At 48.9% G+C, this 14,443-nt stretch overlaps 1 protein-coding gene across 1 annotated transcript in view; it reads left to right on the plus strand.

The window, feature by feature from the left end:
- Nucleotides 1-14,443, plus strand: part of RB1 (RB transcriptional corepressor 1) — a 328,442-nt gene that overhangs the window by 36,763 nt on the left and 277,236 nt on the right. The window contains exons 10-11 of the mRNA XM_082244844.1: nt 5,174-5,283; nt 6,332-6,406. Of these exons, the coding sequence (XP_082100970.1) occupies nt 5,174-5,283; nt 6,332-6,406 (185 nt within the window). The remainder of the gene's footprint in view (nt 1-5,173; nt 5,284-6,331; nt 6,407-14,443) is intronic.

Below are 14,443 nucleotides of genomic sequence, written 5' to 3' on the forward strand. Positions count from 1 at the left end.
GCATTTGGAGGATGAACCATGTCCTCCTGTTTTGATGTCCTCTTACGGGACGCAAAGAGAGCGCAAAACGTCGCAGGTTTTTCCTTGCTCTACGGAATTTCAGCGCGCTGTTTATGAGCAATGGCGCAATTTGAAGAAGCCTTTTGCTGTGCCGAGTAGGTTTAAGCTGCATTATCCTTTTACTCCCGCCACTGATGAGCGTTGGTGTGTGCCGCCTCAGGTGGATCACGCGGTGGCGATTTTGAATAAATCCACTGCGAATCCTGCTGAGGATACCCCGGCTTTCCGGGACCCTACGGACAGGAGATTGGAGTCTCTGGCCCGTCACTCTTATACGGTTGCGGGCTCTATGCTGAAGCCGATTTTTGCTTCCATTATGGCAGCCCAGGCTATTGCAGATTGGACGCAGGTGCTCAGGCGCACCCTGGTGGCTGACTCTGCCCCGCCGTCAACATTGGCTATGGTGGATCAGATTCATCAGGGTGTCATGTATTTGTGTGATGCGGACTTGGATTTGGTCCCTTTGGCTGCGCGTCTCCAAAGTGTGGCGGTGTTGAACCATCGCCTGATATGGCTGAAATGTTGGTCTGTTGACCAATCTTCTCGCAAAACTTTAGCTAATTTGCCCTACGCGGGATCTCGCCTTTTTGGCGAATCTTTGGATACTCTGATAAAGGGTATTTCTGGGGGTAAGAGCACTCTTTTGCCCCAGACTCACAAGATTAAGTTTGTTCGCAGTAAGAAGAATACCTCGTTTAGACCCTCTCAGGGGTCCTTTCGTGCCTTTTGGTCGCACTATAAGGGCAAGCCCTTCAAGGGCCAAGGCTCCCAGAAAAAGCTGTGGACAGGTAAGCAGAAGTCCGGCCAGTCCGGGTCCGCTGCCCATAACAATGCGGCCTGAAGGGGCGCCCTCACCCAGTTCTGGGGTGGGGGGACGTTTGCTCGGTTTTCTTCAATCCTGGCTGGCCCGCATTCGGGACAGGTGGGTTCAGGAAATCATTCGATCTGGATACAAGATCGAGTTTCTATCTCGGCCGGCGAGCAGATTTTTTCCCTCAAATCTTCAGCTGTCTCCGGAGCGCTTGTGGGATCTGCACCTTGCGGTGCGGGACCTGCGGGCTCAGGGAGTGGTGGTTCCGGTGCCTCATCGGGACAGATTTCGGGGGTTCTATTCCAATCTGTTCACTGTGCCCAGAAAGGGGGGCAAGGTACGTCCGATTCTGGACTTGAAAGCTCTGAACCGCTTTGTGCGGGTTCGCAAGTTCCGCATGGAATCCCTGCGATCAGTGGTGGCTGCCCTGGTTCCGGGGGAATTCATGGCGTCCATCGATCTGAAGGATGCGTATCTTCACATCCCCATTTTCGAGGGTCACCAGAGGTACCTTCGATTCGCCATTGCGGAGGATCATTACCAGTTCGTGGCGTCGCCCTTTGGTCTCGCTTCGGCTCCGCGGGTGTTCACCAAGGTGCTTGCGCCGGTTCTGGCTTTATTGAGAGCCCAGGGTATCTCGGTCCTGGGGTATCTGGACGACATTCTGGTTCGGTCTGCGACCAGTCAGGGTCTGGTGAACGACCTGTCCGTCACGATGCAGACTCTACAGGAGTTTGGTTGGACGATAAATTTTCCGAAATCGACGCTGTGTCCGTCGGTTCGTCTTCCTACCTGGGAATGATCCTGGACTCTGTTCAGGCGAAGGTCTTCCTGCCGGAAGACAAGCTCAAGAAGCTTCAGGAAGAAGTCGGGTCCCTCAGGGACGTTCAGTGCTCGTCCCTCCGGACGTGCATGAGGTGTCTGGGATTGATGGTCTCGGCTTTCGAGGCGATTCCCTTCGCCCAGTTTCACAAGCGGGGTCTCCAAAGGGAGATTCTGACCAGGTGGGACAGGCGACCGCAATCTCTGGATCTCCAGATTTCATTGAGCCATCGCACCAGAAGGGACCTTCTGTGGTGGCTCCAGTCCCCGGCGGTGTCGGGGGGCAAGTCCTTTCGCCCTTTCTCGTGGACGGTGATCACCACGGATGCCAGCCTGTCGGGCTGGGGTGGTGTTCTGGGCGTTCTGTCCGCCCAGGGTACTTGGTCGGAGGAGGAATCCTCCCTTCCGATCAACATTCTGGAATTGCGAGCGATAAATCTCTGCCTTCGGCGTTGGACGGACAGGCTGCAGGGCCGTCCGGTTCGGGTGCAGACGGACAATGCCACAGCGGGGGCCTACATCAACCACCAAGGGGGCACCAGGAGTGCCCGAGCGGCTCGGGAAGTGGCCGACATTCTGTCTTGGGCCGAGACGCACGTCCCGGCGATAACGGCGGTTCACATTCCGGGGGTGGAGAACTGGCAGGCGGATTATCTGAGTCGCCAGGCCCTGGACCAGGGGGAATGGTCCCTTCACCCGGATGTCTTCCAGATGTTGTGCGCGAAGTGGGGCTCACCAGATGTGGACCTGTTCGCGTCTCGTCTAAACAACAAGGTGGTAAGGTTCGTGGCAAGGACGCGCGATCCTCGGGCAGACGCGTCGGACGCGTTAGTGGCTCCTTGGCATCAGTATCGTCTGATGTATGCCTTTCCACCGATTCAGCTACTATCCAGGTTCCTTCGCAGGTTGGCCTCGGAACCGCACACGGTGATTCTGGTGGCGCCAGACTGGCCTCGCCGGTCTTGGTACGCGGATCTCGTGAATCTGGCGGTCGACGCTCCGTGGCGTCTGCCTCTTCGAGAAGATCTCCTGTCTCAAGGGCCGATATTCCATCCTGCTTTACAGTCGCTGGCTTTGACAGCCTGGCTGTTGAAACCGAGATCCTGAAGGATAGGGGTCTCTCCCCTGAGGTCATTCACACTTTGATCAAGGCTAGAAAGACCTCTTCGGGGAAGGTTTACTACCGTACTTGGAAGGCCTATTTTGCCTGGTGTGAGTCCAGGGGGTATTCCCCCTCGCTCATACTCGGTATCAAGAGTGTTGGCTTTCCTTCAAACGGGCGTGGACAGGCGTTTGGCGTTGGCCACGATTAGGGGTCAGATTTCTGCGCTGGCCGTTCTCTTTCAACGCCCTGTGGCGTCTAATTCTTTGGTTAGCGCCTTTGTTCAAGGGGTGCGGCATCTGGTCCCTCCTAGGAGGGAGCCTTTACCTCCATGGGACTTGAACCTTGTTCTGTCCGTGTTGCAACATGCTCCCTTTGAAAAGATCAGGGAGATTTCGTTGTCTATGTTGTCCAAGAAGGTCGCCTTTTTGGTGGCGATCACTTCGGCTCGCAGAGTGTCGGAGCTGGCAGCTTTGTCCTGCAGATCTCCGTATTTGGTGATTCACTTGGATAAGGTGGTCTTGCGACCTAACCCGTCTTTCCTTCCGAAAAGGATTTCGGAATTTCACCTCAATGAGGACATTGTCTTGCCTTCGCTTTGCCCGAAGCCTAAACATCCAAAGGAGGTGGCTTTGCATTCCTTGGATGTTGTTCGGGCGATCAGCGTTTACCTGTCATCGACTGAATCCTTTCGCAAGACTGATTCTCTATTTGTCCTTCCAGAGGGGCCTCGGAAGGGCATGGCGGCGTCTGCTTCTACCATCGCCAAATGGATCAGACAGACCATTGAACAGGCCTATGCTTTGAAGGGAAAAGTTCCCCCCCATGCCTGTGAAGGCGCACTCTACCAGATCTCTGAGTACGTCTTGGGCCTGTCATCATCGGGCTTCTGTGGCCCAGGTGTGTAAGGCGGCGACTTGGTCGTCCGTTCACACCTTCTCAAAATTCTACAAAGTGGATGTTCAGGCATCGGCAGATGCTTCCTTTGGCCGCAAGGTTCTTAGTGCGGCAGTGCCTTAGGGTTCCTTGTTTTTTGGACCCTTGGCTGTTGGGATGTTTATATCCCTAGGTTATTTGTTTTCCTGGGTTGTTGCTCCTGTTGAGCAAGTTTTTTCATGTTGCCCAGTTGGTTTCCTTCCTTTTGGTAAGGTTCCTTTTTTTTCTGATGTGGGTACTGCGTTGCCTTGGGCGCGGCTGCGATTTTTCTCCCACCCCTCATGTCTACACTGCTTTGGGACGTCCCCATAGTGACGAATATGAAGAGGCGGCGACTGTCGGAGGATGTAAGAGAAAACAGAATTTTTGTAAAATCTTACCTGTAAAATTCCTTTATCTGAGTCCTCCGACAGTCGCCGCCCCGCCCCTCTTTTGGGGTTTGTTTATGTACTCTACTGCTATGCTACTGAAACTGAGGTAGGAATGCAGGAAGCAGGAGGGTATTGACTGAGGGGACCACCCCCTAGGGGTGGGGTATGCTAAAAGCTTTGATATTAACATATTCTGTTGCCTAGCTACTCCTACGGAGCAAAGGTCAATAACCCCATATTGACGAATATGAAGAGGCGGCGACTGTCGGAGGACTCAGAGAAAGGAATTTTACAGGTAAGATTTTACAAAAATTCAGTTTTTTGTCTTACTGTAAAATCCTTTTCTCTGAGGTTCACTGACGGAAAAAGCACCCGCCCCTCTGTTGAGTTGAGTTATGGTATTCTTCTGATACTGCTTGTTACAAACTGGAAGTCCTACAGCAGGAATTGACTGTATACCCTCTGGTACTGCCCCAGGGGCGCAACCAAATAGGTTTCCGCCTAGTCCTACTCCTAGAGAGCAAGAGCAGAAGCCCAATGGTCTGAAGACTTGAAGCTGTGTCTGTCCCTGAACCTCCGAGAAAAGGATTTTACGGTAGGACAAAAATCCAGTTTTTCTCAGCTAGTGAATTTTTCACATAGGAGGCTGTTGAGGTTAGGTGAAAACCTTGTCTCTGTTGTTACCTAGGATATGATTTCTTGAGGTTAGATACTCTTTTTGTTCGATTATAGACCTAGCCTTTAATAATCCATTTTATAGAAATGTATGTTGGAAGACAGTAGTGCTGCAAAACTGATGCCCCTGCCAGAGTTGCTTTTGAATTTAGATGCGTCTTAATCCGTTTTCTCTTTCATCGACTGACACATAACCCAGTAGGTATGATTTATGGAGCGCTGTGTCCGTCGATGATTTTACGGTAAGTACAAAAATCCAATTTTTCTTTAAATTGGGTATTTTGATTTACCCACAAAAAGCTGCTGTTTTTCACATACATTTTTATTGCTAGCTTCTGTAATCTAAAGACACTAAAAATATTTTTACATTTTGTCATTTTACATTTTTTATCCTAGGCTGAGGTAATTTCAAAACAGTACTCTGAAGTTTATCAGAGAAACAAGGACATTGACGCAAGGCTGTTTTTGAAAAATGATCCGTCTCTGAATGTTGATATCAGTGAAAGGTAAGCAGAGAAATACATCTGCATAGCTTCTTAAGCTGGATATACATGTGCATTTTTTTTTTTTTTTTTCCTTCAGTCCGGTTGAATGGAAAAAAACTGACAGATTCCTGCATCAACACCAGCGATATTGATGCAGAGATCTCTTCCCCTGAGCTGTTGTATTCCACCTGCCAAAATATATTAGGTCTGATCAAATGCTGGTTTTCCAGCAGGACTGTTTGACAGAAGCGGGTCATTAGACCAGTTTCTTTTGAACGGAGTAAGCACACACTCCGTAATTTGGCCATTTCCTAGAAATGTACCCGGCTTTAGTATGTCAGAATTAGGTGATAGTGCAGTATTTACTGGGTTTTTAGGTTCTGGTCTATTCTCAGAACGCCTATCTTGGTCACACTGCCGGAAGAGAGATCACTGGAAAAGAAAATAATATTTGAGAAGATAAAAGGAACTAGGCGAAGAGCTGGTACCCGATTTTGACAGGTACCTGCTCCCATTTCTGGTCAGATCACCATGGTAATCTGAGCAGAAGTTTACCCCCCTCCTTCCCCCCTGCTGCCTCTTGGGATACATCAGGTCCCAGGAGACTGCAGGACCATTCATGGGGTGCAGCGTGGCTCACGCATGTGCACTGGGCAGCCGGCTGTGAAGCTGCTAGGAGTGAGTCTGCTGCCCACAGTAAGTATACCAACACCTGGCAAGGAGCTGGGTTGGGTGAGGACATCGTTGGATGCTGAGACAGGGAAGTGTGTGTTTTTTAAAAGTCAGCAGCTACAGTATTTGTAGCTTCTGACTTTTAAATTTTTGTTTTCAGGGTCAAGATCCTCTTTAATGGTTGCCTTAAATAAACACTGGTCATGTTTTTAGATCAATCTGTACATGAACATTGCTTTCTGAATCTTTTGGACTTTACAATTAATGTTTGTACTGTTAAAACTTTTCATGGTCTATTATTTAGCGGTACATACAGGTGTTTCGTGTAGGGGAATCGCTGTAAAACTTATTCTACAACAATTGTGATATTTTACACCTATACCATTTCTTTTTCTAGTTTGGAGCAGGAAAGAACGCCTAGGAAAAATATTGCTGGTGAACCTCCTGTGATACCTCCTCAGACACCAGTAAGGTGAGCTTATTCACAGTCATGTTATTTACCATTTTCATGCCAGCAGGGCTTTTCATTTTTCTAAATCATGGTGATCCTTTTTTTGTAATTCACACAATTTCTGATGGTTTCTGTAAATGTTCTGGTTGGGCTCCCTTACTAGGAAAGGAATATTAGGCGATGATCTATAAAGGACATGTAGGGAAAATATAATTACATTTTTCTTAGACCTAGGCTACTAATGCCTCTCCATGATAACTTGATTTTTGGATCTGTGTTTGTGCAGTGTCCGTTACATTTAGCTATTTAATACTGCATACATAATGGATAATTTAACTCTTTTTTTTGTCACATTTTATAATGGATAAGGGTTCAGCAGGCACTGTGTAACAATAAACATGAATAAGTTGGTGATGTACTGCATGGATCCCCAATCTTTTTGAACACCGAACCAGTTCACTGTTCTTCAGACTTCCGATGAAAGGACTGTGGTCTTTGCGAGTAAGTGGGGAATAATGCCTCATTGCGAATAACGGCGAGCGAAGGGCTGCAGTTTGGGGACCGTTGTTTTAACCTATGAATGAAAACTATGCTGGGGGGTGCATTTATTTAAAAAAATATTTAAGAGCTGTTTGTCCTGTAAAACTGCATAAGAATAGCGTAAGTCAGGAAAATCACATACTATGGCCACTTGATGGAGATGATGATCATAGGAAATAAATACGTATTTACTAGGTGAAATTGTTCTTTATTAAAACCTCCCACCCCCTACCTCCCTCTAATTGCAGGCAGCCTGGGTTTATGCTTACTTTAAGCTCTGTTAGAGTGAGCTTACTGCTGACATGGACCCTAAAAGCTCCTCATCTTTCTAGGCTGAAGGTAAGTATAAGCCCAGCTGTTTTGGGGTGCATTCACAGAATGAAAAGGAGCCAGCTAGGTCTATGTCTACATTAGGATTGGTGAATTGGTACTAAAGGTAGGTGTGAGTTGCCGGGGGGGGGGGGGGGGGGACGATATATAAAGATAAATTTGCCAAATGGGAAGTTGTCCCTTTTTTAGGTGGAAAATTCACCTTTAAATAAAAATAAATAAAAAAAATTGCTTATGGAGATAAGAAACGTTTGTAGATAAAAACAAACTGCAGCTCTTACTAGAGTTGATTAATGCCCTTGCTGTAGGTGTAGGCCATTTACATACCTCCCAAAGGCTGATTGGAATACTCCCAGAACGTTGCTAGTATGTTGCCAAGTGAGGCCCAGTTGTCACTACTTGCCTCCTCATCACAGGAGTGAGCTCTCAAATGCTGATCTCAGAGCTACTTCATCAGAAGAGAGCGCATGTGAGAAAAAGCTCACTCCTGTGATGCTGGAGGCGAGCAGTAACGACTACATCACAGGTGTCAAACACAAGGCCCGCAGGCCGAATGCGGCCCCCCAGGCAATTTCATGTGGCCCTCACACCCCCCTTGTCTCTGCCCCCACCTTGTCTCAGTAGTCAGCAGCAGAAAGGACAGAACTGCTTCCCCAGATCCTGCACTCCTCCTGTGCAGCTGCAGAAAGGCTGGTCTCCCCCCCCCCCCCTCTTCTCAGCAGTCCGCAGCAGAAAGGAGAGCAGAACTCCTCCTACAGATCTTGCACCTCTCTGGAGCCGCAACACCACCTTGTCTCTGCGTCCCCTGGTCTCAGCATTCAGCAGACTCTGGAAGCTGACTCCAGCCCTCCTCTGGTTCTCCACCAGATCCTGCACTTCCCAGATCCACCCGCATCTTCTTCCTGGCAGCAGCACAAGGTAAGGGGGTGCATTGTGACGAAAGGAAGGGTGGGTGACTCTTGACTTCTAATGGTGGGGGGTTCTTGACATCTCCTGTAAGGGTGTAAGGGGGTGTGGGGTGCTCTGGACATCTTACAGATATAACTGGCCCTTTGAGGGCAACCATAATGCCGATGCGGCCCACAATGAAATTGAGTTTGATACCCTTGATCTACATCAACATGCTAATGGAAAAAAGCATAGAGCCGCTTACCAGATCACTAGACCTCTCACATAAACAAAGTCTAACAGCACTTGGGTTGTCAACAATGGTGTCCTGGACACTTTACAGCTCTCCCACCAGTTTCAGTCATTGTAAACTAGAAACCTCTCTAGTTGTGTTTGTACTACACCAGTTGTTTCTTGTTCTTTCATGTTTATACCTGTAAATTCATACATTTGTGAGTATCAGTTTATAAATAAAACCAATATTTTTTTTTTTTTTTTTTTAATGTGTTATGCTACAGTGCATTCATAAAGTATTTGGACCCCCTCCACTTTTTTTTCTCTTTTGTTATGTTGCAGCCTGATACTACTTTTTATTTAAATTTATTATTTTTTTCTTTTGAATCTACACTTAGTACCCCATATTGACAAAATGAAATCAGAATTTTAGAAATGTGTCTGAATTTATTAAAAAGAAAAAACTGAAATATTACATGTACTTATTCAGGCCCTTGACTTTGTTGAAGCAACTTTGATAGAAATTACAGCCTTCAGTCTTTTTGGGTATGATGCGACAAGCGTCGCACACCTGGATTGAGGGATTTTCTGCCACTCTTCTCTGCAAATCCTTTCAATTTCAGTCAGGTAGGATGGGTGCTGTCAGTGGATATCCATTTTCAGGTCTCTCCAGAGATGTTCTATAGCAGTGATCCTCCACTCCGGTCCTCAGGGCCCACTAAAAGGCCAGCTTTTAAGTATTACCTTGGGGAGATGCAGACTAGAGTACCGCAATCACTGAGCAGAAAATTATATCACCTGGGATGTATTTCAGTTATCTTGCAAACTTAGCCTGTTAGTGGGCCCTGAGGACCAGGGTTGAGGACCACTGCTCTATAGCGTTCAAGTCAGGGCTTTGGCTGGACCACTCTAGGACATTCACAGAGCTGTCCCTAAGCCACTCCAATGTTTTCTTGGCTGTGTGCTTAGGATCGTTGTCAGGTTGGAAGTTGAACCTTTGGCAATCTTGAGGTCCTGAGTGCTGTGGAAAAGATTTTCATTGAGGAAATCTCCTATATTTGCTCCATTTAGCTTTCCTTCAACCCCGACCAGTCTCCTAGTCCCTGCTGCTGAGAAAAACCCCCACAGCATGATGCTGCCATCACTATGCTTTATTGTTGAGATAGTATTATGCTAAGGCAGGTGATGAGCAGTGTCTGGTTTCCTCCAGACATAACATTTGGAACTGGGGCCAAACAGTTCAATCTTGGTATCATCAGACCGTAGAATCTTGGGGAGGGTTCCGTCTAGCCAATAAAGCCCAGATCGGTGCAGGGCTGCAGTGATGGTTATCCTTCTGGAACTTTGTCCCATCTCCAGACCGGATCTCTAGAGTTCATTCAGATTAACTAATCTGGTTCTTGGTCACCTCTCCTACAAATGCACTTCTCCCCTGATTGCTCAGTTTGGGTGACCAGCTCTTGAAGGAGTCCTGGTTGTGCCAAATTTCTTCCATTTGAGAATTCTAGAACCACTATGCTCTTGGGAACCTTCAGGGCAGCAAGCCGTTCCTTTTGACCTCATGACTTTTGCTCTGATACAGAATGCATTGTCAGCTGTGAGGCTTTTTATAGAGAGGTGTGTTCCTTTCGAAATCATGTCCATTTAATTAAATTGACCTTGATTGGACTCTAAAAAAGGTGTTTGGCAAAATTTAAGAGAAATAATAGGCAACTGAGCTAAATTTTAAGTGTTGTTGCAAAGGGTCCGAATACTTATGCCAATGGGATATTCCTTCCTTTTTTTCTAACCACTTAAGGACCAGGTCTATTTCTTTGTTGTTTACTAGTTAAACATCAGTATTTCTCAATCGTTCATTGACAGACGCAGCTCCATATTCTCCTTAACCATTGGGTTATGCTGCCCCATACAGGAGTAGGACACTAGGCAGGAAAAAAGTTTACCACGCCTATGGGGCAGTCCCTGAAGGCATACACCCACTCGCTCTGCTTTAGGATTCCGTTTTTTTTCTGCCTAGTTTAGGAGTAGGACCTAGTTCCCGGCTGGGACTTTGGTCTTAGCTTGTTTTTATATTTTAAAGGGAGCCTTTGTTAAAATTTTTTTTTTTTTAATTAGTTATGTTCCTGATAGAAATGCAGTCAACAGCTGGACTGGGTTTCGGACTGGATATCCTAGATCCTTAAGGACTCCCAGTCCGGCCAGCGAGCGTGTGCAGGTTATAGCCCCGTGCTAGGCCTCACCATGACAGAGCTCCAATGGATGGGGGCTGGCCCGCGAGTGAAATGCCTTGCCGGGACGCACACGACCTGATATGGCCTGGGTCGCAGCGTGCCCCTTGCCCGTCAGCACCCCCATCCCAAGTGGAGAGGTAGTCTGTCCAGGGTGGCGCCCACCCAATTGTCGTTTGTATGGTGAGTAGTGTCCCCTCACAGCTCTTGCGTTCTCGGAGTGGCCGTGGGACCCTCCTTGGACCGAGCTGTCCATATCGCACTCGGGGGTCTTTGAGCAAGTCCCTGGCCCCCCTGGGGTTTAGGGACGGGCAGGGATGTCCTTTGTGTTCCCTGCAGTGGTTATAGGCTTGAGGGGAAGCGGATGTTTCTTCATCCGCGGGCCTGCGCCTCACGTGTCTTGGTTAAGGCCAAAAATTTAGTCCGCGGCTTTGCAGCCTACTCGCGGCTGTCCGGTTACCTGACCAAGATGAGGTGTCTGACCAAGCTGACTGGCGGATGCCACGCGTGGCTGGATCGGGCCAAAAATTTAGGCCACGGCTTGCGGCTGACGGAGCTGGCTGTCTGAGTGACTGGCCAAGTTGTCCGGGTGACTGCCAAGGTTGTCCGAGCTCCTAACTGAGCTCTCCGAGCTGCTGATCAAGCTGACAGAGCTGACAGCAGACTAGCGACCTGATCGGGCACTAAGTTTAGGCCGCGGCTGACTGTCCGAGCTGCTGACCGAGCTGTTTACCAGGCTGTTTGAGCTGCACACCGCGATGATGGAGCAGTGGATGGGCGTCCGCCCAACCCCCCTCAAGGGGGTTGACATATGGACTGCCTGGCGCCCCCCCCTTGGGTGCCGTGGGGGCATTGTTATGTGGGGGTGTCTCGGCGGGCCACCTCTTACCCTTTACAGGGGGCTATGTCCTTTTTATGTAATTTATGGTGGGTGACCCTTTGGTCTGTTAGGGGTCTTTTTGTGGAACTTTAGCCGGCGTCTCCTTGCGGGACTGTGGTTGGCGACCTCCCCTGCTTGTTATGTTCTCAGGGTTAGCATAGCATATAGTGACTTTACTGGGTCTACGTCCATGCACTTCGGGTGCTCTGCGGTGAGGATGATTCCTTTTTTTTATTTTTTTTTACACTGCGCATGCAAGGGCGCCAATGGATGCACTGATTGTATCGTTACAATACATTTTTACCTTGGGGGGGCGCCGGTCCCCTCGGGGCCCGCAGATTTCCTAAAAGCGGCAAAGGTGCTCCCCTTTTCCCTAATACTGGGACAAATTTGTTGTGAGTCAGTGGAGTTGTTCTAAATGCAATAATGGTAACCACGCATGGTGTGGCTAAAAAGCTGGTCTGCGGACCAGGCTTCTAAAAAGGCTCTATCCGATCACCCCCCTTATGGGGGCCGCCCGGTCTTTGTTGGATGAACTGATCAAAGGACTCACAAGTGGGAAGAGTACTCTTCTTCCTCTATCAGCCAAGGGCAAGTCACTGTGTAATAGACGGGGCGCTTATTTTTCAGCACACAGGTGGCCCCTTCGTGCCTTCGGCACACAGGAGAAAGGACCTAAGCCATTTAAGTCATCTAGGGGTTCCAAGAAAACGCGGTCAGGTAAGCCGATAACAGGCCCCTCCAGATCTGCGGACAAATCGCCGTCTGCATGAAGGGACGCCCTCTCCCATATCTGGGGTGGCGGGACGTCTTCCTTTTCAGTCCAGAACCAGGGACCTCCTTGGTTCAGGACAAATGGGCCCACAAGCTGCTCCGATCAGGTTACAAGATCGAATTCAGGTCCCAACCATCAGTCAGATTCTTCCCGTCCAATCTACGTCTATCTTCAGATTGGTTAAGGGATCTACGAGAGGTGGTACAAGATCTGCTGTCGCTAAGGGTGATTGTGCCGGTTCCCTCTCGGGAACGCTTTCAAGGGTTTTATTCAAACCTGTTTACTGTTCCCAGGAAAGAAGGGACCAATTCTGGACCTCAAGGCTCTGAATCGCTTTGTGAGGGTACAGAGGTTTAGAATGGACTCCATTCGCACAGTAGTGGCGTTCCTACACCAAGGGGACGATATCGAGGACGCATATCTGCACATCCCTATTTATGCTGGACACTAGCGTTTTCTTCGCTTCGCTTTAGGAGAGGAAAATGTATCAATTTGTGGCGTTACCGTTTGGTCTCGCCTCAGCCCCCAGGGTCTTCACCAACGTGTTGGCTCTGGTATTGGCATTACTGTGACAGCGGGGGATTGCGGTACTAGGGTACCTGGACGATCTCCTCTTAAGAGCAGACTCCCACTCAGTTGTAGTGGGCGATCTGTCAGTCACTGTACGGGCTCTGCATGAGTTTGGTTGGACCACCAATTTCAGAAAATCTGCTATGGTCCCAGCCTCCAAAAAGGTTTGTCTGGGACTGGCTCTGGACTCGGCCTCTGCGAGGGTGTTTCTTGCCCAAGGAAACCTGCAAAAGTTCCAAAGGGCGATTCAGTTGCTGTTATCCAGCACTCTGTCCTCGATGCGGACTTACATGCGAGCTCTAGGTCTGATGGTGTCTACCTTCGGGGCAGTTCCGTTTGCTCAGTTCCACACGAGACCTCTGCAAAGAGGTATTCTTGTCAAGAATCTTTGGACAATCTCATTCGGTTGAGTCAAAACGCAGGAAGTGCTCTTCTGTGGTGAATCGGTTCATTGGCCCTGCGTCAGGGCAAGCCCTTCCTTCTATTGTATTGGACCATGGTATCCACGGATGTCAGCCTGTGTGACTGTGGGGGGGGGGGGGTGTACTTGGAAAGCTGTGTGTCCTAGGGACCTGGTCTCTGAAGAGTCCAGACTTCCGATCAATATTCTGGAGAGCGATAAAGCTTTGCTTGCATCACTGGACAAATGGTCTGCAGGGTTGTCCAGTTCGGATTCAATCAGACAATGCCACGGCTGTGGTTTACCTCAATCATCAAGGGGGCGACCAGGAGGTGGCCGAGATTTTAATATGGGCAAAAAATTTTGTTCCAGCCATCTCTGCCGTGCCGTGTAGAACTGGCAGGTGGATTACTTGAGACTTTAGGTGTTGGATCAGGGGTAATGGTTTCTACACCCGAGGTGTTTCACCTGTTGTGTCCATTGGGGGGGGGGACACCCAATTTAGACCTGTTCATTTCTCGGCTCAACGAGAAGGTACAGAGGTCTGTAGCCAGGTCTCGGGATCCTCTGGCCGACGCCACAGATGCACTGGTGGCTCCTTGGGGGTCAGTATCGGCTGATCTATGCGTTTCCTCCACTTTCTGACGGGGCTTCTGTGCTGAATAGAGGTGGAAGGGATTCTGGTCATTCTGGTGGCCCCAGACTGGCCTCGCTGGTCTTGGTATGCAGATCTGGTAAGGTTGGTCGCCGATGCTCCTTGGAGACTTCCTGTCAGGGAAGATCTGTTGTCTCAAGGGCCCATCTTCCATCCTGCTTTAGTCACTGACTTTAATGGCGTGGCTGTTGAAAGCCAGGTATTGAAGGATAGGGGTCTTTCTGACTCAGTGACTGTTGAAGGCTAGAAAATATACCTCCAGGAAGATTTATCATCGTATGTGGAAATCGTACATCTCATGGTGTGAATCGATTACGGTGCATCCATGCTTCTTTTCAGTGGCTAGGATATTGGCTTTCCTCCAAAGGGGGTTGAGCAGCTGTTGGCCTTGGATACTATTAAAGGCCAGGTGTCGGCTTTGGCTGTGTTTTTTTTTTTTTTCCAACGCTCTTTAGCTACGCATTCTTTGGTTCACACTTTTATCCATGGAGTCCGTCATGTGGCTCCTCCGATGGAGTCCCCGTTACCTCCATGGGATCTTAACTTGGTACTGTCTGT

This window comes from Pelophylax lessonae, assembly GCF_965119305.1.
Source record: "Pelophylax lessonae genome assembly, chromosome: 2".
NCBI classification, from domain to species: domain Eukaryota; kingdom Metazoa; phylum Chordata; class Amphibia; order Anura; family Ranidae; genus Pelophylax; species Pelophylax lessonae.